The 27,869-nt window shown below is 26.8% G+C and overlaps 1 protein-coding gene across 2 annotated transcripts in view; it reads left to right on the plus strand.

The window, feature by feature from the left end:
* LOC136986572 (phospholipid phosphatase-related protein type 5-like) overlaps positions 1-22,919 on the plus strand; it is a 38,725-nt gene extending 15,806 nt beyond the window's left edge. For both annotated transcript variants that reach the window (XM_067284152.1, XM_067284151.1), the window contains exons 2-8: positions 3,448-3,653; positions 4,036-4,192; positions 9,681-9,798; positions 16,618-16,810; positions 17,137-17,194; positions 17,267-17,443; positions 21,769-22,919. In XM_067284152.1, coding sequence (XP_067140253.1) covers positions 3,454-3,653; positions 4,036-4,192; positions 9,681-9,798; positions 16,618-16,810; positions 17,137-17,194; positions 17,267-17,443; positions 21,769-22,041 — 1,176 coding nt within the window. In that variant the 5' untranslated portion in view covers positions 3,448-3,453 and the 3' untranslated portion in view covers positions 22,042-22,919. The remainder of the gene's footprint in view (positions 1-3,447; positions 3,654-4,035; positions 4,193-9,680; positions 9,799-16,617; positions 16,811-17,136; positions 17,195-17,266; positions 17,444-21,768) is intronic.
* Positions 22,920-27,869: the final 4,950 nt, after the last annotated feature.

Consider the following 27,869-nt stretch of genomic DNA (forward strand, 5'->3'; position numbering starts at 1 on the left):
GACAATTGACACGCTTCCTGACGTTAAAAAACCACTATTTTTGATAACGTTAATACTTTTTAATAACTTAATTTAACGACTGTTTGGCAATAGTTTATTTTATAAATAAAATCGACCGAAAAAAATTTTTTTGTTGACTATTTCTAATATTCGTTCATAGAAAAAACGATGTTACTATAATGCAACTAAAGAAACGTAAGAAGCATTTTATAAAGAGAAATTTTAAAGAATATATCGCATCAGTGAGTAGTTTTAAAGATTTACTAACCGTTACTTTCATCCTTCTGCACATATTTGAAATGGTTGAACAGATTTTTATGATAGTTACTATGAGTAATACTAATCAATTTTCAAGCTCATGGTTTAAGAAAATATCGATTTTTTATTACACATTATAAACATTCACATTATATTTAATAGTATTTGTAATTAAAAGTCACTTTAATTTAAAAATAGAATATTTTAAATTATATAATAATTTATTAATAATGATTATAAATGAAGTTCACTTTATTCGGATGTTGTGAAATTCAAAATATCGACTTCTACATTGATTAAATGGGAATTATCAAGGTGAGAAAGGTAATATGAGGCCCGACTAGTGTAGTGGTAAATGTAGGGTCCCACCCCTCTAAAAGCCTTAAAAATTTTCCATTACTTATTAAGAGAAACTTTAACTTATATCATTTTCATTGCATGTTTTTTATTTTTTTTATAAGGAAGACAAAATTTTGGGGCCTCTTCTTGTCCTGAATCCAGAACAATTTGCCCTGTGGTACCCTTTAGATCTGGGTCTGAGAATCGCAATATATTTCTAATAAATTTTAAATAGGTTATATTTTATGGAAAAAAAAAAATGTAATAAAAGCCTGTTTTAATTTTAAGAATAGAAATCTCTAAGTTAATCTAAAGATTTTAATCAAAGAAATATCTACTATAATAAAATAGAGATTGTTATCTTTTCATAACATATAACTTTATACATTGTGTGTTAAGTTAACGTAAGGATTAAATTATTTTTTAAACTGATTTTCACCTATGATAAACGCAATTTACATAATCATTTAATGTGCATTTTGTCTACAGGATTTCGTGTCATGTGATAAGAAATTCTAACCTTCTTGTAACACGAGAAAAATGTGTATTCTGCTTCTCACGTTTCTTAAAATTTATCACAATTCCTAAACTTTTTACTTGTATAAGTAAATTGTAAGTAATTATTTATGTAAATAAACATTTTATTGTAATTACAGAGAATGTATTTTATATGTCGTGTAGTTTTTTAATGCAGTCAAATCTTTTATTGCTTTTAATTAAATTGTAGGCGTATGAATCATTATATAAGCTACTAAAAATGCATTTTTATATATATTTAAAATTAATTTACATATGAAATGCTTTACTGATCATCAAACAAGTGATTCAGTATTAATAATTTGTAAGCGCAATTAAAATTAAGCGGGAATATTTCTAGTTTCTTTTTCAAATAACAAAGCTTAGTCATAACGGTCATAATTGGTAATTCAAGTATTTCATACCACTCATCAAGACACCCTCTTAAGTAATTTTTATGAGAATCGATTGTAATGCAATCCTATGCGAGAGCTAAGAATATGGAAGGAAGTTTTGGAAACTCCTACAGGGCCATTTTATAATGCGAGTGTGACACAAATGTGAATATATGAATTAATGAGTTGAATTAAAAAAGTGACTAAAGGAAAAATCGATTTTTGAATTGATTAAGGCAAGGGGAAGAGTGAAGGAAAGAAGGAAATAACGCATTGTTGAAGATCAAGAAGGAAATTGATAAATGTTTACTTGTATCAAATAGATGAATATTTAAAGAGATAATTATAAGAGGCCTTGAGGAGAAAAAAAGTATACTTTTAAATTAGGTCTATGGCTTGTTACTTTATCCAATAGACCTCTTATGACGGCCTTTTCTGTATTGAAGAATTACGAAGATGAATGAAAATAATCGTATTTTTTTTTTCTAATTCTAAGGTTGTTAATAATTAAATTTTAAAATAGTTTAAAATTAAATTATTTTCTGGATTTATTTTAAAATTAATTTTAGTATTTTTTTCTGTAATTTTTCAATTAAACGAAAAAAAAATTATTGATGTCTACGTGTAAAAACACTTACTTGGAATCACTAATCAAAAAATAAATGAGAATTTTAATAAATGTAAAGATTTAAACATTTTTTTAATTAATAGTTTTTAAAGTCGTAAAATTTTTCATTACTCAGATTAAAATGTATTTTTAACTTTGAATATTTCTATTTATGATCGAATTTTAGTTTGTAACTAGAATTCTGTAATAAGTAAATGCTTGTATATGGCATGATATAATTTGTGGATAGTGGGATATCAGAATAGGTTATTATGTTTCGTCATGAAACCAAGAAGATCCCGATCGATGCTCATTTGTTTCACATGCTGCATTCATTTCTATTAAGTCGCACACCATTTTGTTGTAGAATTACTTATCACAAAGCTGTATTTTTCAAGTAATGGATCATGATTCATTGCTGTAATACATATAGCAAAACATCCAGGAGTCGTCTATATTATAGCAATGTTTATTAGATTATTCTTGGATGATTCCTTGTTTATTTCTATTAAATTGCGCCATTTTGTTATAAAAATAACCTAACAAAACTGTTTTTCAAGTAACAGCTTTCAATTTATTGCTTCTATGTATATTATATTATAGAAATAAACATGTAATAGGTTATTCTTGGATGACATGGCTGCATTCTATATCTATTTTTATTAATTCGCATTTAAAGCTGTGTTTTTTTAACTAATGGATCATGATTTGTCGCTGTAATATACTAGAATCACATTCAGAAGAGCCTGTAGTATGGAAATAAACAATGTTATACTATAGGTTATTCCTGGATGATATCATTGCATTCTAGTATGCTGATGGAAGAAATTGACCATTAGAGAAGGTTGAAAAATATATAATTACGACGTAACATGTGTAAAGTGACTTGATTTTGGTCCCACTTTAAAATAAGAATAAAATAAATTATATCTTTCGAAAAAACCATGAGATATACTTCATCAAACTAATGAATTTTTAATGAAAAGAATATAAAATATATTATTTTTTCCTAAAACAGAATATTAATCATCCTAACAGATAAGTAAATTATCCGCTACTTTATCTATTAACGAATGTTAATTGCTTGTTGGAGATTATACAATTACGTTTGAGTTAATGTAATTAGCTTAAAGATTGTAATAATTATAAATGAACTTTTCAACCGACAATTTCAGGATGTCTCACATAATTTGATTGATTTTAAAAAATGAAAATTGTAGACTACACTTCTTACATCTGTCAGAATTTAATACAGCTCTACCAATATCATTTGAACATAAATTACTAGAATATCTGATGGGTATGACACTAATAGTTTATTACTTCTAACAGCTTAAAATGTCGACGAAACCTGCCAGTGACGATGTCATCAAGAGCGTCAAAGATATTGATAAAGTATTAGAAGATAAGGCAGATGATAACCAGTCAGAATGTTCCGAGGAAGATAAAGTATACAGAGTCAAACTGACATTTATTCCTGTATTTTTGTTAGAAATTCTTGCGTTAGGATGTTTGGCCATATTAGCATATTTCTTAAGGTAAATATATATACTTTTTAATATCATTTATAACAAAATTTATATTAAAAAATTCGTATAAATATTATAAACAAACCATAATATTTAATGAAAGTTTGCACTGAATATACGAAATTTAAATTTCACAATTGATGTAAACGGTTAAAAAAATTGTCTAAAATTTTATTAATATCAATGGTAAATATATAAATATTATTTTAAAGATAAAATTGTCTTTAAATACAGGGTGACCCAAACGTTAGTTAACCGCGATAGGTGATTGAAAACAACTAAAATCATATTTGATTGTGTTCAAAACCTAAAATAAATTTCTTTAACTGATTTTTGGCCATGTTACATATTTCTTTTACTTTAATAGTTGTATTTTTTACATTTATTACAGATTTGATTCAAAATTTCCTATAGCCAAATATGGATTTAATCTTTGTGATTATTCAATTTCACTTCCCAAGGATCCATCACAGACTAATTATTCTCTTCCGTTAGATATTCAACCAACAGTATTATATGCATCAGTCTTTGGATTTCCTTTAATTATGGTATGTTGATAATTTTAGATCTTTAAAGCTATCAAAATATAAAAACAATATAGATATTGTCATAAATTAATTATTAATGGTATAAAATTATTAAAAATTCCAAAATTTAAAGTCTACATCATCAACTAAAGTCTGTAAGTCTTGAAATTTGAGTCTATGATATCATCAACAGAATTAGTTAATTATTCTATTAATATTTTCAAGGCAATTTATGCCATAAATAGTGAAAATTTAAACTAATAACATAATAATCAGTTATTAAAAATTTCCTTATATAGTTTATAAAACTATTTTAAATTGAAGGTAATAAATTATATGTTTAATATAATTTTAACATTATAATAACAAGATAATTTTTACTTTGCCTGTTAAATTAAGTTTTAATTATTAAATAAGCTTTAATATTTATTTCCTAGCCGTAGAGAAGCAAAGAATATATAAAATTAAAAGTGAATTTTAAGAAAATATTTATAAAAATTCAATTTTGAAATAAAGTCCTGTGTTTTTCTGCCATTTGTAGATTATATTTTTCTCTATTTTTAATTTAAAATGAATAAAAGTGTAAAGACTTTATGAGGTAGAAAGCATTGAGAAACAAAAATTCTAGAGATTTTAAGATATAAATCTCTCAATTAATCAAACTAACAATGGATTTAGCTTCATTAAATCAACTGTTAACTATGCCTTAATTAAGTAACAAATGTCTGTAAAAGACATATTTTCTGTATTGATATGCAAGATGACTCAAAATTTATTTCTTATTTACGATTATTTGGAATCATCCCAAATGTTCGAAATAGAAATTTTTAACGAGTTTATTTGTATACTAAATTCATATATTTGCAGTAAGTAAACATACGAAATATTATTACAGAAATGACCTTAAAATGTGTCAGATTAATAATAATGAATAATATTATTATTATCCATTTTATGGAAATTTAGGAGTAAATATTCAGAGTTAGCATGCAAATAGCTTAGAAACGAAAATTTCTAAATTCACATAAGTATTCAAAACTCTATTAACGTCTAAAACAGATATCAACACATGTCGCGTGATAATGATAAGGCGAGGATAGCCTTTAAAAAATTATTAAATATAGCTATTTATCAATATATACAGTAAACCCCCCGCTTTACCTGCCTGTATGGAATGCCTTGTTTTATTGGTCATCTGTGTGAGCTAGTATATACTTAGAACTATCCCCATCAATAAAATCTCAATGCATGACACTAAAATTATAGGAAATAAGATGGCCCACATGGTCTTTGCTTCTTCGGTTTCAATGAGTACATTGGTGAGGTAGAAACGGTCATGCCAGATGTTTTTCCAACGATTTTCTAGTCGTAAAGCAGAGGTTTGATGTATTCGTGAACTTAAAGGAAGGTCAGTACCGGAAGAAAAAAAATGTATTAAATTCTTTAGTCATTCAGATGTTTTTCTTCAAATTTTGGCATCTAATTATCCCGTTTATTAACGATTCCTGCCCAATAAACTGTGGTAGAAGTATAAGTTTAGCTTTAAAATTCGTATTATTCGTTATTGTAAGATTGAACAGAATAACATACACGTTAACATAGCTAGATATATGGAAATTAGATCATAATATACTCATAAAGTTAATATATATTATAAAATATAGTTTTAGTTTTTCATATAAGCTATAAAGAAAAACTATTACTTTTATATAAATAAATATATAACAATATATAGTTATATATCTTATATAAGAATAAGAAAAACGGGAAATATATGTAATAATCACATTCATTTTTTTGTTGTATGTATTGTATTGCATTGTGTGTAGGCCTATGTATAATATATATATATATATATATATATAAGGAAAAAATCAATTTTAGAGCATAATTTATTTATATTACTTTCTCTGTCCCAAGTGTATAATGTGATTTCACATAATTCGTTAAAAATTTTCTAATTGTAACGAGTTTGATTTATAAAATTACGTATTAAATTCAGATAATACTTATGCAGTTAAGTTATATTATGTATTAATGAATTAAAGAAACATTTTTAATTTTCGAGCAATTATTCAACACGATAAATTTAAAACAAAGATAAAAGAATGTAGGTACAAATTGCAAATATTAAATGCTTGTAGAATTTTCCTTCTGGTGGTTTATACACATCTTTTTAAATGAAATTCTGTATAAATCACTGGGAAAAAATAATTAATTCATTCCTCAAACTAGAAAAAACTGTAAAACGAAAGCCATTTTCAGTATTGAAAAGTCGTGGATTTTTAATCTTTTTAGTTATTTTATTTGTTGTTAAATGAATTTTAAATTTGTTTCGGGGGTCGTGTCTTGTAGTCGTAGCTACGGGTGACTTTTTTTGTGCACTTTGTTAACTTGCAAGAACCGTAGTGTTGGCTATTTTCGTTCAATTAATTTTATTAAACAAAGTTTTATTTCAAATTCTATCTAATATTTTTGAAGAAATACTACATGCTAATTAAAATGTAACGTTCGCCGGTCAAAAGAGGGAGACCACCGCTAAACCGTGCCAAACAGGGTAGTAAAAATAGACTTGTCTTCTCCGTCCACTTCTAAACTTATAACGGATTATAACTTGCTCGGTGATGAAGTTTCACAAGAATCATTTTCGGCTGCTATTGATTTGTTTCAAGATATAACTCCCCATAGCCCGCAAAGACCACCAGGTGAGCCAAATATTTCTATAAATAATCCGAACATTTCGCCGGACATCCCAACGACAGTTCTATGGGACAAAATTTCTGACTTAATTCTTTTTTCTAATGAAAAACTTTTAACCCAAATATCATCTATTAAGGAAGATCTAGACCTTATACGCGGAAGTATCCGAGAAACCAAAGAGCAATATAAAGATATGCAAGGACAAATTAATAACCTAAAACAGCAAATTGTGACTTTAAAATCAGAAAAGAAATGATGCAATACAAAATGGATGTTCTAATTAATGAATTTCATCGTAATAATATAATTCTTTATAAGGTTAATGTTACCTATGGTGCGAAAATGGCGACTCGTCTCTGATTCAAAGAAACAGAAGAAAGAAAACAGTTGGGATGCACGTTCTAACCTAACCTAACCTATTCTAATAATTTGATTGGTAATAATTATGGTAATTTATTAGAATAGATTAGGTTAGGTTAGAACGTGCTTCTTCTGTTTTTTTCTTCTGTTTCCTTGATCAGAACGGGGCCGCCATTTTGGAACCATAGATAGCATTAACCCATAATTTTATTATTACAGTATTGAATATACAAAATGCATCACATGAAGATATTCTGGAGATTACTCAACTGACAAAATCAATGAACCCAGTAATAAGATTAACTTTATAAAACAATCAAATCCGTTATAACTTTTTCACAAAATTGATAAAAATGAAACAACAAAACTCTCTGAATGAATGGACAGATATGCAAATCTCCCATGATCTAACAAAGGAATCCAGAATTAGACGTAAACTATTACTCCCAATCTTTCATGATATTAGAAAAGAAAACCAGCAAGTAAAATTACGCAACGATATGTTAATAGGTCGAGACAGATTGACATTCAGTGTTGTTTTGGGAAAACTGGTTCATGTAGAGATTTTTCTCCCTTTTTCCTAGCCAGGAACAACTACAAGTTGATGTCCGTTGAGACAGAGTACATTCCATCAGAAGAAACCTATTTTAATTAATCAGCCCTTTGTGGTAATGAACTGGAACTGCCAGGGACTTAAAACTAAAATACCAGTACTCAATTTTTTACAATCCAAATTTAATCCAGATATTATTGGAATAACCGAGACATGAGTTACATCTAACTTAGTATATAAATCAAATTTCTTCAACCATTTCATAATTGAAACAGCATTAGCATATAAACCAACAGGACCTGATCGCCCTAGTGGTGGGTTATGCATTCTATTAAAAAAGAACCTTTGTACAATTCTTCACACGGAAAAATCTGATAACTATATACTATTATTAATATCCATGAAAGAATCTATACTTGGAAATGAAAATAATAAATTAATTATAATAACGATTACTTATATTCTACTTGATTCCTTGGAAAAACTAAAAGCAATTTTTAACATTATTGATGTCTGGCAACATATTACTCCATTTATCTTATTACTGGGAGATTTTAATTCACGTATTTCTAACTTGATGGATTCCTGGTATGATGGTCCTAATTCCCGCATTCAGAACACTCGTCTTTCTAAAGATAAGTATACTAATAGACTTGGAATCAACTTAATCAAAATAATAACTGATAACAATTCATTCTTAACGGACGTATTAAACCCGATTATCCGGCTGAATTTACCTGTCTGCAGCATAATGGAAAAGCCACCATCGATTACACAATTTGCTCAGAATTCCTACTAGACTGTTGCTCCGAATTCATCGCAACAACAATTGACGCATCTGATCACTTCTCAACTATAACTAAATTTTTAATATTCTCGAAAAAGGAAGCTATTAAACCTCCTAAGAAGTATCAAAAAATTAGCTACAATACTTCAAGATATTTAACAGAAATTGAGAATCGTTTTTTTAATATTCCTGATCCTACTGACTCTAATAGTAATGACAGCTATAATCTTATGATTCAAATAATGAATAATTATATTCAAGTCTAAGATTCTCAGATTTCAACCTATCTCACCAATAAGTTAAATTATTGATACTCATAATGAATATTTAGATACTTACTTTACAATTAATGACTTAGAAGATGCTATTAATAAAGCCAAAATCAAATCTACGCCTGGTAGCGACAACATCCCAATGTACAAAGAAATTACATACCCTGACTCATGGAATTCAGCTACGATTACAATGATATATTTCACAAACAGAATCGAAGTAGTATCTAAATAATACTCCCCTACAAATAGTTAAAAGTTAACTTCTTTAACTTTTTGCGAGTCATATTTGATTGGAATATTACCTTCAAAGCACATCTAACTACTATTAATAACAAAGGAAAGCTGGCAATTGACAATCTCTTGTATCAATGTTCCACTCAAAACGTCAAACTTGAATATCCGTATGAAGTTATATAATTCAATAATTAATCCCATTATATACTACGCCAGTCCAATTTGGTGTCTCGATTACTTATATAAACTGGAATCTTTTCAAATTTATTTTCTTCGTAAACTACTCCATCTAGAAAGATCTATTCCTGGTTATGCTATACGTAACGGAACCAACCGTATATGCTTATTCTATATACTCCAACAAAAATATACATGTAATTAATGCTATAATGATTATTATTTATATATGTAAACTGTTCAACCTTTTTTGTAATTTTCCCTATTAAATTAATTATCCCACCCTCTTAACAGGAAAACTCTCCCTTTTCGTGAATAAACATTTATTATTATTATAATTTTAAATTTCCAGAATGTATTGTTTATATAATAAACGTTTATGATATGAAGAAAATTAAAATTAATTAACATATTATATTTCAGATTGCTGCTGGAGAGTTGCTGTATTTTATTTTTTCCAGCAAACCGAGAAAAGTTATTCGTGCTGGATGTATTCATTGCAAAATGCACAAATTAACGAGAAGGATCATTCGGTTTGCAGGTAAATTTGCTTCAATTTTCTTTCCGTATGCTCTTTTTAAAACTGAATCAATGCTTACGATTTTTCCAAAGTTGTACGAACAATTTATTAAGTTAAATCTTTGAATTACAAATTTATAAATATAAATAGATATGTCTGGTAAGCTACTGAAGGGTATTCTTGCATATGGAACAATTATTATTAAAAAAAACTAAATAAAAATCTTGAGAAAACTTATTATCATTTGATACGAAACCACTTTTTAAAGCTGTATACTTTTGTATTGATTTCAACAGTTCCTGGATTGTATCAAGTATCGTGTCGATTAAATCTTTGTAGATTCTTCTTTTATGTCAGCTAGAATATTATCTAAATTTGAAAGTAGATTTTTAATTGTGTTCGATGATTTTAGATACGGTGATTGAGGATATTTAACCAAAGATTTAACGCGCAAGTACTTAGAATCGTTATCATGCCGTAAAATAATTTATTGTTTCTTTAGTGATATCAGGTTAACATAGGCAATAAATATTGTTCAGGAATGGTAATAAGATACAAATCAGCAATAAGATTTACGTCGATTCAGCAAAAATGAGCCTACATCTTTTGCTGTAATGCACCTCCAAAATCATTAAGGAACCTCGTCTATGTTATAGTATAGGCCAATGCATCGATCTTGGAGTGCTCCATCGTTCTTCTTCTGGTAATACTGTCGTCCATCTGATCCAAAGCGGTTAATTTTAGTTTCGTCGAACCAGATAACTTCCGTCGGATATGTACTGTCCAACTGCTGTACTTTTCAGTAAATTTCATGTTCTTCTTCTGTTCGTTTTTGATAGAAGTGAGCCGTTTTCTTATCACTCTGCTATTCACTCCATTTCTTTTCGAGTTTCTTATTGTTATTTGATTTACTATTTGAATATCTTGATGATGTTTAAATATTATATTTTTCATTCAAAGTTGTGTGACTTATTTCAGTTAATAGATCTGAATGCTTAGCATTTGTTTCAGTTAAGAATCTTGAATGCGCATTCATTTAATTCTCTTTATACTTTTGAAACAATTGTTTAATGTTTAAGTTGCATAATGTTTTAATTATTAATACATTTTTCATGATTTTTCTTTCAAAAACGTTTAAAAAATGCTTTTAAATTAAACTATAATATTATAAAATGAGTCATAATGAATTTCTCTACTCTCCAATTTTGTTTTTCCTATTTCTTCGATAAAAGAATAATGAATTACATAGCACTTTTATCATAATTTAACTTTTTCCAACGTGCTTTATACTTAAAAAGCATTTATTACATATAACATTGACTCATTTATAACACCCACTGTAATTACCATTACGATAACAAACTATTAAAATAGAAATTTTAGTAAAATACAATTAACATTAATAAGACAAATTGACTTAACAATTACAAAAGCGTGGTTTAATAATTAAAATAAATAATAATTTGTCAGGCACTTTTCGGATTCTCAATTCGATACGTACAATTAAATTATTTTAGATTACAACAAAGACTACGTGATGTAACTTTAAATTAGATTTTAAATTAATGAAAATTTAAAAAATCAATTATAATTTCAATTATATACGTTCTAAATACTTAAATTATTAATATAACTATTAATATTATTATTATTATTATATGACTTACATATAAAAACTAAGTGTCATTTTATATAAATAATTGAATAAAGTATATTAGAAATAAATAAAATATTTTATCAAAAAAGAATTGTAACGCTCATTTAAGTTTTTCCTATAAATTTCATATATATTTACAGAAAATAATGTATAGGAATTATATTCTTATAATTTTTCTCTATTTTTAAAACATGGTAGCCATTGAAAAGAAACGTAGTATTTTTCCCTATTTTTACCATTTAAAAATGATTTTAAAGGAATATAAAAAAGGATTCTCATTAAATCCTTTTTTACAAATCCTATTTTACAAATGCATACGAATAGAAATGCATTTTCTTTATGTATTCCTACTACATTCAATTCTGTTTATAAGAATGGGATGTAACAATGTATAGAAATGTAATTCATATAAATTAAAGCTATTTGTATATTTGAAAAGATTCCGAAGAGAATAATCGCGTATATTTGGTGTTCTCTGCAATTAATTAAATTAAATTACCATCTTTAGAATGAGATAATTAATAGTGTAGTCAAAAATCTATCAACATTCTTTTACATTTAAGGATAATTTCAATAGTTTTTAAATATTAAATGGATTTTTTTTTAGTCGAATTTATTTATAAATACGATATATGATTTTACTAGAAAATAATTTGTTGTGATTACTCTGTAAATTATATTATAATTTTGTAACTGAATTTTAACAATTTTAAATTACATTACAATTCAAAATAATTTTGGTGATTAAACAATTATAAAATTAAATTTCTCTCTCTAATTTATTAAAATTTATAGATGAAATTCCCTATCGAAGTGAAGAAATCACATTTTATTTAGTATATAAAACGAATAAATATGTAACAAGAATTTAAAGTGTTCAATAAAAAGTTTTGGAAGAAAAAAATGATATATTTTTCAATGAATATCTCATCTTAGAGATGCGAAAACTGCATTTTAGAATGACTTTTATGCAAATCTGCACAAATAATATATTAATTTATTCAAAATAATAAAAAAAAACCGATCGATATTACGTAAAAAAAACCCCTACAACTAGGGAAAAATCTGTCACAAGATGTCATAAAATACTCTTAAAATTTACTAGAAATTAATTTCAGAAAATTATTTTTGATGAATTTATTCATATCGATTCGTAAAAGATCGAATTCATCATTTCTTTTTTTAAAATATTTCATATTCTGCAATGACAAAATAAAAAATTTTTAATCAATCAATTTATTAGGAATTAATTGACCATCTCTAATAACAACGACGACGATAAGCGTTCTGTCTTATAGAAATTCATTGAAGATTTTTATACTCTTCGTCATTATGTTGAAGCGATCGTAAGAACTTAATTAATATATAAAAAAAAGATCTTAAGAAAACGAAAATTTTCATTTTTTAGTTTGAATATATCGTGCGATTCAGTCCTTCCACACGGCAGCCATTTGCGGTGCCAAGAATATAATATTTTCTTTACTTTTTACAGGGTTTTTTTCTTGAATTTAGTATGGGTTTATTTGGTTTTTGTTTATATGTATGCACGTATTTATTATTAATACTCATTTATTACATGCACATAGTGAAAAATGACTGCTAACTTACGTGATCTATCCGGTGTCTATTGTATAAACTATTGAAATTATAATAAATATTATAAAAAGCGAATAAAAAATTTACGTGCTTTTAGTTCATCATAAATAAAATAAATATTTTGTTAAGGATTCTATCATATTAAGAATTAATATTATTATTATTATTGTGTAAGTGAATTAGATGTAAAAAAACATTTCAATTTAGAATTTTGTATAGAAAAGGGGAATTTAGCAAAAATTATAAAGTAACTTTTTATTAAAATTCGAATATACATAGGCCTATACTAGTAAATTTTATTTATATATTCGAATTTTTTATATTTTATTTATTACATTGATAATATTTTACTCAACTAAAGCTGAAAACAGCATCTACAGTACCTTGTATATGTATAGCCTATATATATATATATATAAACGATTTATATTTTATTTGAATTTGAAGCCATTTTTATTAAATTCTTCGATTATTTGTGTACGAGATTCTAATTTTTATTAAAATTTTTCTTTATTTTTTAAATTTCATTTACGTTTTAATTGCATATTTCATTGGAAACAAAATGAAATCAGTTTCAATGTAATTGCATATTTACGATAGTTTATCTGTATAATATTTAATATATGAAGTTGTGTTTTAAACAAAATACATATAAATTTAACATAAAATCAATTTCTACATGGACTAATAATTTTCCTTTCAAATCAAATTCAATGATGATGTTTTTTTTAAAAAAAACTTGTGTTATAAAAAATTCTTTTAAAAGAAAAATCCAGTATAATTCGTCAGCATTTAAATTTAAAAATTGAAAAAACAGTACTATTTGATAAATTGTTTTTATCATTACATTTTAAAATCAAAAAATATAATAATTTCCAGAAGGAAACGTATTTAAAAACGCTATAAGAGAGTTCCAAGAACTTGTTTATCAGCATCTTTACCTTTTTGATTAAATAAAGAATTGCAGAAAAGTTTTTATATTGTATAATTCATATAAACAACTACTATATAGACACATGTATATACAACATAAATAATTCAAAAGATAATATATGTTATTATAATTAAAAATCTGTACATTATAAATATATATTGCTCACAATTATGGATAAATTTGTATCAATGATTATAATAATATCTATACAGTATTATATATTATACAGGTATACGTAAAATATTATCCATAAACCGATTTAAAACTGGTAATTTGGTATTTTTTACCGGTGAACTCGGTAAAAATAGGCAAACGCGTAGCAATTTTTCTGAAGCCAAATATTTATCTGTATATACTTTTTCGTATAAGTTACTTACATTTTTTATATATATTAAAGACAGAAGCTTCATTTATCTTTTAAATTACTACTTTACATTTTTAAAGTATCACAATGCAGCACTATGATGGAGTGTTTTATAAATAGCGAGGTTGAGGCCGAAGTTTTAAACGCGAAAACGTGTACGTCGGACGTTCAGCTTCGCTTTCCTGTAAGCCTAGAAGTTTGACAATGGCGTTTGCAAAGTCGAACATGATTCCACTGACTTTGCAAACGCCATTGTCAAACTTCTAGGCTTACAGGAAAGCGAAGCTGAACGTCCGACGTACACGTTTTCGCGTTTAAAACTTCGACCTCAACCTCGCTATTGTTTCTTTACCCGTAACGCCGACAGCACGATAGTGATTTTAGTTGACAAAATGGAACATAATTGTTTGAGTGTGAGTGCTCTCATTAGCCAATTTTTAACCATTGCAACTAAAAAATTACAGGAATGAAACTTGCTTTTCAGAATACAATCAATTGAAAATGGCGTACAAGTGATTGTTTAGTTGCAGACTCTTCAATAAGTGGCAACTAAATGCACGCTAATTTTCGAATTTGGAATCAAAATTTAAAAATTTCCAGTAATTTACCGATTAAAAAAAAAAAAAATCGGCAACGTTTTGAAAATTTACCACTTTTACCTGCAATACCGTTAAATTTGCAACACCTAATACACGTAAATATATTCAAATCGTTAAGGAATAAATTTTGTCGAATATTTTTATATTAAAGAGTCGTGGTATAGAATATAAAATATAAATAAATCTTTTAAAAACTTGTTTATATTCGGTCTTACCTCGTTGTAAGTGGTGAGCAAACCAAATACATTGCACGGTTAGTTTCTTAAAGAAAGAAAAAATGTTCACGTTAGATCGTATTTGGACTTTTTTTTTTTTGCAGTTTTATCGACTTTATTCCACGTTCTAAAAAAATATTTTTATAAGAAATTAAACGTTTAAAAATTTAGAATCGAATAAAATATATAATTTAGTAGTCTTTCGAACCATTATTGATACTTTTTACGTTAAAATATTTATTTATTACGCGTGCGGTCGGTTAGGGGAACCATCAAATTAATTTTTGAAATTTCTACTTTACGAACTTTTTAAATTGGTGTGCCGAAGCACACTGATGCGCGCAAGAGATGGCTAAATGTGCCACGAATATTATGAAAGTATATTTTAAAAACGAGAGGAAAACAATTTACTGCATTCCTGATAAACTAATAGCTAGGTTAGGCCTTTATAAGCTATTATAATACACAGCTACATATAATTTTTCTGGCGAAGTGCGCCAGAAAAGTTTTCACATTTTACAGTTTGCTGCGAGTCAAGAAAGTTTGAGAACCATTGATCTATATTAATAAGACTTATACATTAAATTTTATAACACGTTTTTTAAATCCAGTGTTTTATATTTTAGTGTTTTTCAAATGGGAATATGATTAAATAACGAAATGTAATTGGTATTTTTACGAATTTGGATTTTTTAAATGCAATGGAGTTCTTATGTACTGTACGGTCTTATTTTTGCCCGTAATGGGTTGTCTGATACTGAATTGCCAATTTCTAGTTGACGTGTAGAGCGAATGGGACGAATAACGACGTCTTTATCGGAACTACCCATGAAAAATTACGAAATCTCGTAGCTGCTTGATCCCAGAATCTTTACAGATTGCAGGATGATCCTTTATCAAGCGGCGAGCCATCAGTCGTTATTTTTATCTCGCAAATTTATAGAATTTATCAAAGAAGTAGTAGCGATTCTGAATTATTTAATATATTAATGCAAATGTTGTTTAAATCACCGTAAATCTCATTTTGCTTCTGGTAGTTGATGCACAGCAAGTTCTCATTTAACGTCGTTGAGGAATGATACAAGTAAGCTTATATTTGTAAATAATTTACAATTGTCGTTGTCGAATTTTCTCTAAACAATAAAACTGATTCTACGAAATGGAAAACGAATGCTGGAAGTTGTAAACGTGATCCAATAAGAATAATATTAACCGAATTATATCATGATTACATTATTTATTCTATGGTAAAATTGGTTTCATTATACGTCGTTTTCGCAGTTTCCAGGATCCTATCGACAATGTTAAAAATCCTTAAAGAATCCCTAATTTATTATTTTGAAGTAATCTATTAATAATTATAAATAGTACTTACAAAAATAATTGAATAACTTCCTTTACAGATTATTTATTTTGACTTTTTATAAACGTATTTTAATATATTGGATTAATAAATATATTTTACATACGTGCAGGGACGTATATATTTGGATTGCTGTTCACAAGTATCCTAACTGACGCACTGAAGCTATCTACGGGTCGGCACAGACCTTATTTTATCGAAGAGTGTGGTGTCAACAATACTGTATGTCAGTCTACGAAGTACATGTATATTTCTCCTTTTCAGGTAGTTTGCAAAACACCCGAAGATAAACTGAGAGAAGCCAGGTATTGATTTATTTTTAATGTATCAACATAAAAATGCTATTTTAGATTAAATAAATGCATAATTTATATAAAAATACGATAGTTTATCAGATGATTTTTTAAAGGATTTGTTAAAATATTCTATATTCTTTATTAAATCTTCCTAAGATAGCAATTTTTAATCTTTGTTCAAAATCTCTTCAATAGTGCTTAATGAACCTGTTGAAACTGTAGAGTTTCTTTAATTTAAAATATAAATATGTAACAATAATTTATCAAATACAAATATACAAATGTATATAAAAGAAATCAAACGAAATAACTCCTAATTTTATTATATTTTATAGGATGTCTTTTCCTTCAGCATACGCTTCTCTTTCTGCTTATGCTGCTGTTTTTATTATGGTAAATATACAAATTATATATTCAGATTAATTTGGGTTTCGTTAAAATTTAAATGATTAAATTATTTGTTAGATTTATATCCATAACATTATGTCAACTCGATCATCTCGACTTTTACGTCCATCACTAATTCTCATCATCTCAGGACTTGCTTTGGTGTGCGGATGTTCTAGAATTGGTTTACATCGCAATCATTGGTCTGATGTTGTAGTTGGTTTCCTGTTAGGAGGAGGAATTGGTGTATATATTGTAAGTAGACACTTAATATTCTTTAATTTTACTTTGTCAGATGTTATGGAACAGAGAGAAAGTATTGTAATCGGTTAAATTTTTATCATCCGTGATGTTTTTTCTACCTTTATGTTTTAATGCTCTCTGATTTTAAAAATACTAAAAGAAAAATAGTGGAAACAAAATTCTATATGTATGGATGTGTTGGTCTGTATTGCTTTACGACCCACCAGTAGCCAAGTGGTTAAAACTACTGAACACGGAGTGATCGTGGGTTCGTGCTTTGACAACAAAAAAGCTTTTATGGGAATTTTTACTCGTACTAGTTTTTAACTTATTAAAAACAAATATTATTAGCAGTTACAATTGCTTTAAAAACACACTCCTACTCCAAAAATAAGGCTTAACCGCCTGTTCCAGTGCTGAGAAAGTCGTACAAGAACTCTTGCCAGCTTTTCTTCTTTTTTATTATAAAAGAAAATACATATAATGAAGCAATTTAAAATTATTTTACTGATTTAATTTGATTAAACCATCGGAATTTTATTGAATTTTGAGCTGTTAATAAAATAAAAAATTAAAAATTGCCATATATTTACAATCGAATAAGGACGAAGTGGAAAACTCGATAAAAAGAAGTACTTTAAAAATTATAAAAGAATAAAGTTCTGTAAGACAAAAGATCTCAAGTTATTTTAAAATAGTGTAAATAAATAAAATATAAAAGTATTCTTTTCAGATAGCACGATTATGTAATACTTATGTTAAAAGCATAAGACACTGCAGTTTTATAAAATAGCTCATTTAATACTTTGAAATATAAAGGTTAGGCGTAAATGCGTTCCAAGTACAAATGCCAGGAGAGGGAACCGCAATCCAATATTTCGAATTCTGTTTGTAACGGATCTAAAATCAATATCTGCAAAACGGTTTATATTATTTCTTATGACAGTTCAAAGTGTGGATGTTATTTTATATTAGTCGGAATATTTCACAAAGTAATTCCTTTGTCAAAGCTGTAGGAAAAAAAAATTACTGGAAATATTCTATCAATCACTTTCCTATAAAACATTTCAGAACAGTTGTCTCCTATATGTATATATACCGATGAATATTTATGAACCTTACATAATTCATCAAATTTTCGAATTTTTTTGAAAATTCTTAACAACATTCTTCTAAATTCATTCCAGTTAGACGAATAGCAAATTCGATGCATTAAAATAATATTTCCTGATATTTTATTTTGAATATTTTTGTTTTTTCTATACTCTTTCTCAAGTAGATAAAGTTAATTTAAAATATTTATATGATACATGAAATATGTTTCAGAATATGATAAAACTGAAGATTCAGTTATTATAAAAGAATCTACACTTGTAAATTATTTAATATTATTGAAAAGCACAGAAGTAAGCACATCATTTTGTCTTTATATTCCTCTGCATGTCTTCTATATGTTAATTTATTATATTAATTTTAGATATTTCTAATAAAATGTGCTTTCTTTGATGATATGACACAACAGTCATATGATATATTTGATGCTTCTGCCATCTTTTATTCAATTCTGTTTCCTGTATCCTTAATCCATGGGATTCTTTATATAAGAAAAGAAAAATAAATGATAATATTTAAACTGAATAGTTTAAACTTGAGGATGATAAATAAAAATATATATATAAATATTAATTATGACGACTTCCAATTTTGATTTCCAATATCCAAAGAAGTCAAGCGAAATTCAAGACTTTTCTGTCAAAGGAATTAAATTTCAAGTTTTAATGTATATTTTTATTGTTTCTTACAATATATTTTTAAAGAAGACTGAAAAATTGAGAATAAATAAGTAGAATATTCGAACGTTCGAGTTAAAATTTGTCAAGTCTTTCAGAAAGTATAGATTTAACTTAACAATTGTATGGTCTATTGTAAATCGATCGTAAGCAGTGTTTTATGTTACATTTGGAGGAGCTTCCTAGTCAAGAGAAAGCAACCCAACGTTTGAAAATAATAGAAAAAATGGAACGAAAATTCTGTACTATATATTGAATTGAATTGAATTGAAAATAAAGAAAAAAACTTTTACTATTAGGCTACTTCTTTATAAGATAGTAATAGTAATAGTTTTTCAATTCAATTTTAACCATTTCTCTATCGCTCTTGGGCATTATATCTTGTATATATTTTACGTATAGATTTCTATTTTGAGAAATATTAAAAGTTATCAAAGTCTTAGACAAAATTGAGCTTGTATATACATTGGTATATATAATATTTATGATATAATACACTTATGAAATTGCAATAAGATAAAAAAAATTCTATAAATAAAAGATTTACGTTCAAATATTACTTGGACATTCGTGATTTTTCAATGATAATTAGGATCCATGTCAATGTTTTCAAACTCGAAAAAAAACCAGGCGAAAACGTTTCAATTTTTAAATAACAATGTATAAATAAATAATTTTTATTGAAACGATTTCATTGCGATCTTTTTTATTATTATTATTTTTAACTCTTTCTGCTCTGGGCACTAAGAGGAAGGGAGTATCAGAGTGATGCTTATGGTACTGATGTAGCCTCTTCATATCAAAGCAGTCAGTTCTGTTAGTTTAAAATAAAAGCAAATATAATAACGCAAATCGTGTGACTTCAATTAAGTAATTAAAGTAATTCAGTGAAATTATCCGAAAAACGACAGCGTTGGTTCCCTTGAATCTGCCTTGAACCGTACCCATACACTCAAAGTCCTGTATACGCATTGGTAAGAGGGTCTTTTGTCCATGCCCAATCGTGAGTTCGACCAGGCCCGCAATGAGGGCGCTTAGGACTGAAAAATTCCTGAGGTATTTTCTCCAGCCCGGGTTCGATCTCGGGTTCCACATAGCGGTAGGCTGACGCTTTAACCGCTCTAGCCATCCGACCGTTCAAATCGACCTGCAATAAGTAAAATTGAAGTTTTATTAAATCGAAATGGACTTAATACGTGTAATATTAATTTACAGTGGACATAAACTTCGTTAATAAAACTACAATTTTTCAAATCTTTTTCGCTGCAAATATCATTTAAAGTTTATCATGTATTAAATTTTAATGAAGAGAATTTGTATAAAGTTTTTGAAATTCTCTATTTAAATAATGTGAGAACTAAAGATATATTCCAAGAATTAAACTAAAAGTTATATATTTCTCTCACATTTTCCAGTTAAGCATCCATTTGTCTTCAGCAAATTTGTTTTCTCATTACATAATTTCAGAAACTTGACAGACCATTTATATTGATGTAAATATTCATCGTTGAAGTTGTTGATGTTAAGCATTGAATAATGAACTTTGTTTATGACAATTATTATTTTATGTAGATCAGGATTATTCAAATAATTTTGATCTACATAAACTTTTAACGTTAAATGTGAAAAATGTATAATTTATTAATTACTTTTAATGTAGTTGGTATAAATGAATACATTTTGGTTAACTGGCCTTTAGTCTTTCATTAGAAATTTAGTAATTTTTCATTCTTTTTTTATTGATTGAGCTGTTTGTTTTTGCAATTTAAACAGGAAAAAACATCTTAATGCTTTACATTTTAAACATATTATTAAGTAGTTCCCATAGAAAAGTATTGAATATAAAATTAAAAACATTTAAATATTTAAGTATATATTTCGAAATCTTTCGTTATATTAAAACAAATATTTAATTTATATTTCTCTAATTTTCCTTTTATGGTAAGTTATTTTAAGTTAATGACATTTTACGTTTTTAGGTGTTAAGGAAACCTTCTTTGACATTTACTAGTTGATACCAAAGTATAAAAATAGGTTAATAGTATGCGTTGTGCACATACTTTGAATTAAACGTTTCGTGTGTGGGTGTATGTATATAATTGAAATTGTCTGGGAAAACCCTTGAATGATTGATAAAAATATGTGTATATCAATAAGTAATGATAACAGTTTAGTTGAAACAATTGCTAGTATGCAATGACACAGCATTTTTCAGTAAGTAGGTTGTGATTGCATGGACAATAGTGTCCTTTATAAATAAGCGTCTTAGGATAAATCACTATTTGCTAATTTAAAGTTACTAAATTAATAAGTTTATTATTATTATTATTATTATATAATAAAAATATTTTAAAGAAATATATATGAAAAGTAATAAGGTGTTTGTAAATTAAGTAATTGTTTGCAAATCACGAGATAAATAATTTGAATGAATTTGGGATAGGATATGCAATTTAAACAAATAGGATTTTAGGATAAATGTAAATTTAGGGTAAGTTATAAGATAACTGAATAAAAATTAAATAGGATTTTTCATTTTATTTACAGAGTTGTTCTATACTGACTTGTTTCAAAGAATATCACGAGACCAAACATAATCAATGCTGCAAGCGAGAGGACTATGATGATAAACGTACTCGTCCTTTATTTTTCCGATATTTTCGTATTCCTCACGTGTCCTTCCACGACAGATCCGGCAAGCCCTATTTTACGACCGATCGTGATGGATTTCATGGTACGATGCCCGTTAACGAGGCATTTCAGAAGGATCTCCACAAGCACGTCGAAAATTACGGAAAGAGGCATAAATGCCAAGCATAATGTTTCCTATATATGTGTTATAATTTGACGAGAAGATTGGATGTCCCGGTCCAACAATAGCGTACAGTATTAATATTGTCACCCCATTTAATATTTTATTTATCTAAATGAAGATTTGTACAGTGGAGTGTGTGAAATCTGTGATGTATTAGTGAGTCTTTTTAAATGATGATAATGGACTAAACTTTATAATGCTATTTGATAAAAAAAAACAAAAACAAAACAAAGTCGTCAATACTCAGATTAAAGATTACTTTCATTTCAATTACAATTATATTGTTTCTAATATTAGGGATTTATTTATCATTAATTGTTTCAAATTATGTGGATTATTTAAATTAGTTCATAAGAGAGTACAGGCTGTTAAAATGGCAGAAGGGATAATAAGGAAATTCAGTCTAGAATATATCTCGAAAGCATTAGAAAGTATTGTGGAGTATAACTTAACATTTCCTAATTATCATATCATTAGTGATTATAATTATCATTTATTCGAAAGACTTTTTAATCTATTCAATTTTTTTTTTTCATTCAGTTTTCGAGAAGTTTATGCATATACGAAGATCATTTTAATTAATTTTAGAATTAATGATGCAAAATCATTTCAACGTCGAAGGAAATTTATTCTATTTTTTTTTTTAAATAGGAAAAAAAAAATTCTTAAGACAGACTTCAACCGCTAATTTTTCCAGTTGTTGATTCGTGTCTCAAGTTTTTAAACGAAAATAAATAATCACTATTCTAATTATATCCCCTCTTCTATTTGGAGAACTTTTTTCTATGTCTTTTTGTCTTTTAATTAGTTAAAATTTATTAAGGATATCATTAAAAGTAATTTCAAATTAATATCCTCTTAAATAAACTAATAATAAAATTATATATATATATATGTATAAGAAAAACTTTTCTTCCTAAAATGATTCCTAATTTATTCTAATGAGTGAATAATCCCTCGGGTGAAAATAAATAAAAATTTCTGCGTATTTATTGCTGCCATTTGGTAAATTATTACCTAAATCTTCACATTAATTATTTAAATGTATAAAGTTCACACATTCTTATTCTCATCTTTTCATTCCATGATATCGAAATAAGAACAAAATTTTATATTCCCCAAATTAAAATTTGCATTTCACGTAATTCCTAATGAATCTGAATTGATTTTATTTTATTTTCTAATTCATTTTTCTTAGTATAAGATCTAACTTGTAATATGTATAAATTGTTTTTTGTAAATATTAATTTGAATTTAAAATTTAATTTTTTTAAAAGATTACAGACAGGCCAAAAAGTCAGTTTAGAGTGTTTCAGGTAAACTTTCGAGTTTAAAACACGTATTTTTCTTTTATAAATTGATGGAAGCGTAATAAAAATATGATTTGTTATTTAGTCTTTGTGATGGCTAATTGATTTTTGAGTCGCCCTGTATGTTGAGATCTAAAATTACGCGATTTTTCGGTGATGTTTACTTTTATACTTACGTGAATTACATTTAAAATTTGATTTAGAATTATAAATAAAAAAATGCAAAAAAAAATAAATAAATAAAACTTTTAATATTTAAAAATTAGATAGCTTTGCTACACAAAAATCACTGCTGATATTTTATATAAGGTGCAAAAGTGTTAAATGTGATGCCAATGCTGAGAAAAATCGTTGCTGTCCTTTTTACTGAAATTGATATGGTGACGTTTTGTAAATAAATTTTATTTTCTTAACGAATTTCACATTTTAAAACTATATAACTATTTTAAAATATCCATTGATATGATTATGTTTAATAAATCGACAAGTTAATGATTTAAAATGACGTATTAATTGTATACGATTTGAAAAAAAAGATAATAAGGTTGGTAAATTGCTTTGAAATTTTAAATTTCAATTGTTTTTTCATATATACGTACGGTTAATAAAATTATAAAATATGGACAATATTTATTCCATTTGAAATATTTTTATTTGTATATCAGTATATAATAATATCAATTTTTTTGTCAATTTTAATCGATTATTATATATCTGTATACAATAATTATCAGTAAAACAATTTGTTTGTTGATCGTAAGTTGTCACTTTGAAGCAAAAAAGAACAAATTTTGAAAATAAAAATCAATGTTTAAAATTTTTGAATGGTTTATTATTATTATTATTATTATTATTATTATTTCGAATCATTAATTGACGTAACATCATCATTTATTTGCCGAAAGGTAAACTCAGAAACGAAGATGATTACACCTGATTGGAAACCAAGCTGGCAATTTCCTCTTGCCATTATTTGCCAGGTTTATAATTTTGTGTGCATTGATAGGGTTGTTAGGGATACTTGCCTGATAATGTATTGGAAGAATTCGTTCTTGATCTACTCCTGCTTCTCCGGACATTTATAAGATCGTTTGGTATAAGAGACGAAGATTGGTTGGCGATTTAGGATGCTGCAACTGATATCAGCCATATATAATGTACAGAAATTAACAATAAAAAATATTTATAACATACGGTGATGAGAACAAGAAGTATCGTTTTCTATGTTAAATGATATTGTGACTTATTGCTTTTGCTTATTCTCGATGAAATATCGCGTAAAAAGCAACCATTTTATATCAAAACCTTTAAAAAATTATAGTTATTGGTCGTTTCAATGATTGATTTAGAAACTTTTATAAATCATATTAAAAAATGATATTACAAATATACCTTGGATGTGACACAATCAGATTGGATTTATTATAGAAATTCATATTTAAAAGATTAAAAAAGTTGATAAAGAAAGTTTTAAGAAGATAAGTATTTGTTCTTTAATATGAAAATTTTAAAGAATTCAATATTTTCTGCAGAACTGTTTAATATTAACAATAAATAATAATTTTGGTGCTACAAAAGAAGCAAATTTTAACACACACATATAGTAAATCCTCGATTTGACGGACTAATTGGGTCAGCTATTGCCGAAAGTCCGTTAAATCGAATTGTTTTAAAAACATATATTAATAACGAACTTAAAATACGCATGTAGTTGCGTTAATTTGTTTTATAATTAAGTTTATGGAGCACAATGAAGACTATTCGTTGTGTATGAAGTCCAAGTGAAAAGACCTCACCAGTAGCCGAATGGATGGAGTTTTTTTTGTGTGTGTTTTCTTGAAAATGTGTCTAACATCTGAATAGGGACCAATTTCCCATAGAAAGTCCTCCCAGAAGGCATCACTCTTGGCATAGAAAGCTAAAAATAGTCATGTTCAAGCTTTTAACATTTACAGATTTTGTTACATTTACATTTTATATAAAGTAATTTATTGCGTGTTTATTCTAAATATTTACAGTTTCGATAGTTACATTATTTAATAAAACAAACGTTAATTAAAGATTTGGATCACTTAATTACATTTAAAACGTGGATAGTTTCGATTATTTGGCACAATGATTTCTTTGCTTATGTTGCACGAACAAACAAATCAAATATGTCTTAATGAGTTTAACATCTTTATTGTTTATTTTGCGTTTGTCAGATAAAATTAAAGATAAAATCCAGTAAGACAAACTCGATAGTAAATGTAAATAAGGATAGTAATTGCATAAATTGAGAATGACTCGGTGTGAAGATCGGTTTAAAGCTAAGAATAGGAAATGGATGGGTCGATGTTTATATCTATTCTATTCTTTCTTTAAATACTCGTATTTTCATGGCTGTTGAATTTTGCACATAAACTAAACAAGCCGCTGCTTAAGACTTCACGTTGACTGTTTAAAAGTGTGATGCTTAAGGCATCACACTTTTACACGTATTACTTGAAAGAGGGAAAAGACCGCAAATGATATGTTATAGCTTAAGACCCCAACAAGACTAGATCTAATCCTGATCCAATGCTTCTTTGTGAAATATCCGGTTGTCCCGCTTATAGATGTTCAATTTATGAATCTCGATGATTCTAATCTTCATGTAAGCAGAATAAGAAATTAAAATCTTAGTCTGAAAGATTTCTAATATTAAATTATAGTGAAAAGCTATTTAAAACCGGTAAAAATTATATTATTATAATTAAAAATAAACTTGAAATAAACTATACACTTTGTGAAACTTAATTAATGTTAATTATAATTGATTAATGAAACCTAATTGATACATAATGTATACAATATTAAATCATTTATTAAAAGATTAGAAAATTGAATTCATTGGTGATATGTGGCATAAGATGGTGATGGCATAAGGTTTCAGAATTAGTAAAATTGAATTTCAAATATTTGCCACTTCAGACTAAAGTTTATTATTGGAGTCGGGAAGACCATTTGGTTCGGTCCTTACACACACAACACATTCTTGAAATTTAGATATTTTGTAATCTATTTTGGTGTTTCTTCATTTTTTAAATATATCAAGAGTTCAAAAATAGAAGTGGTCTGGGTCTCTGTCAGTCTTTAAAAGAGATTCCTTTCAAACATGGTTATCATCATTAATTTTCTTTCTTTTGTGTATATAGTTCTTAATTTTTATGATTATATTATGAAAGAATAAAATTTTCAATCGTTTTCTCAGTTAGAAAGATAAAATTTATTCTAGTGTAAGAGGCTGGATCTGTTATAAATCACTATGTAAACATAAAAAGATAAATTATGAATGATCTCTATTGTATCATTTGACAAAACTCTTCACTTTCTCGAGCAAAATATAATTTTTCGGTTTTTAAAATTGATAAAACTACCATATTTTAAAAAACATTTATAATGCTCATAATGGCATAATAATACTTTTCAAATGAAAGAATTATCAATCATGTAGACAATTCAATTATTGTTAGAAAGATAAAATAAAAGCATTTCCTACAAATCGTTAAAGACAAGCATTTCGTTTTTATAAAATACTGTACAAATAAACATCATTCACAGATATTTTCAATATTGCTTCTACAGTATATTAAGCTCATTTATAAAGTATACGCAAAACTTACTTTTTATCAATCAATCACAATTATCTGAGCCGTAATACATGTTTATAAATAGCAACTTCACCTGACGTCTCGGGGATAAATTTGTCGACCTTAAAAATACATAAGGAAGGAATCTAGACCCTCTTAGACATACATCTTCTGGAAAATATTTACGTATTGCTTCAATTTCTGGCTTTATGCTCTACGAGTTTACACGTATATTACAGATATAAATATTGATGTGATATCTGCTCTAAAAGTGATTGTGTGGTCTGTACTCATTGAAAGCATAATTTTAATATAAAATATATTTGTAAAAATTTAAACAATAGAATTGTTATATTTATATATTAAAAGGTTATATTTTAACGTTTAAGTTGAAAAAGACCTTAAAAACTTTTTAAAAAGCAACCACGAGAAAATATTCTTCTCTGTCTTCACCGAATTTCAAGAAGACTTAATTAAAAACTATAGACTATAACTTTCTTCTAAAAGGAACCATGTAAAAGAAAAAGGAAGATTTAAGGTTTATTAAACTTTTATCTTTTTTAAAATGCATGTACCAATTAAATATCTCAAATTACTCGTCAATTGTGATTATTTTGTTAAAGTATTGGTTGAACCCTACGAATACAATCTTTTCCTGCTATATCTGTACGTGTTATTCAATGAACGATTATAATAAAGGAAAAAGCATATTTGGCAATCTTTGTCTATTATAAATAAATCCTGTAATTTTCACTGTTTAGAATTTTCCTGTATCTTTAAAAAAATAAATCTATCTACATTATATTATTAATAATTTTTATATTTGTATATGCATATAATTCTAAAATAATAATTCAGATAATTACAGTGGAGCGTCAAAAATCCGGACTAATTGAAGCCACAGCTCATCTG

This window comes from Centruroides vittatus, unplaced genomic scaffold, assembly GCF_030686945.1.
Source record: "Centruroides vittatus isolate TY-2023 unplaced genomic scaffold, ASM3068694v2 scaffold_1152, whole genome shotgun sequence".
Classification (NCBI taxonomy): domain Eukaryota; kingdom Metazoa; phylum Arthropoda; class Arachnida; order Scorpiones; family Buthidae; genus Centruroides; species Centruroides vittatus.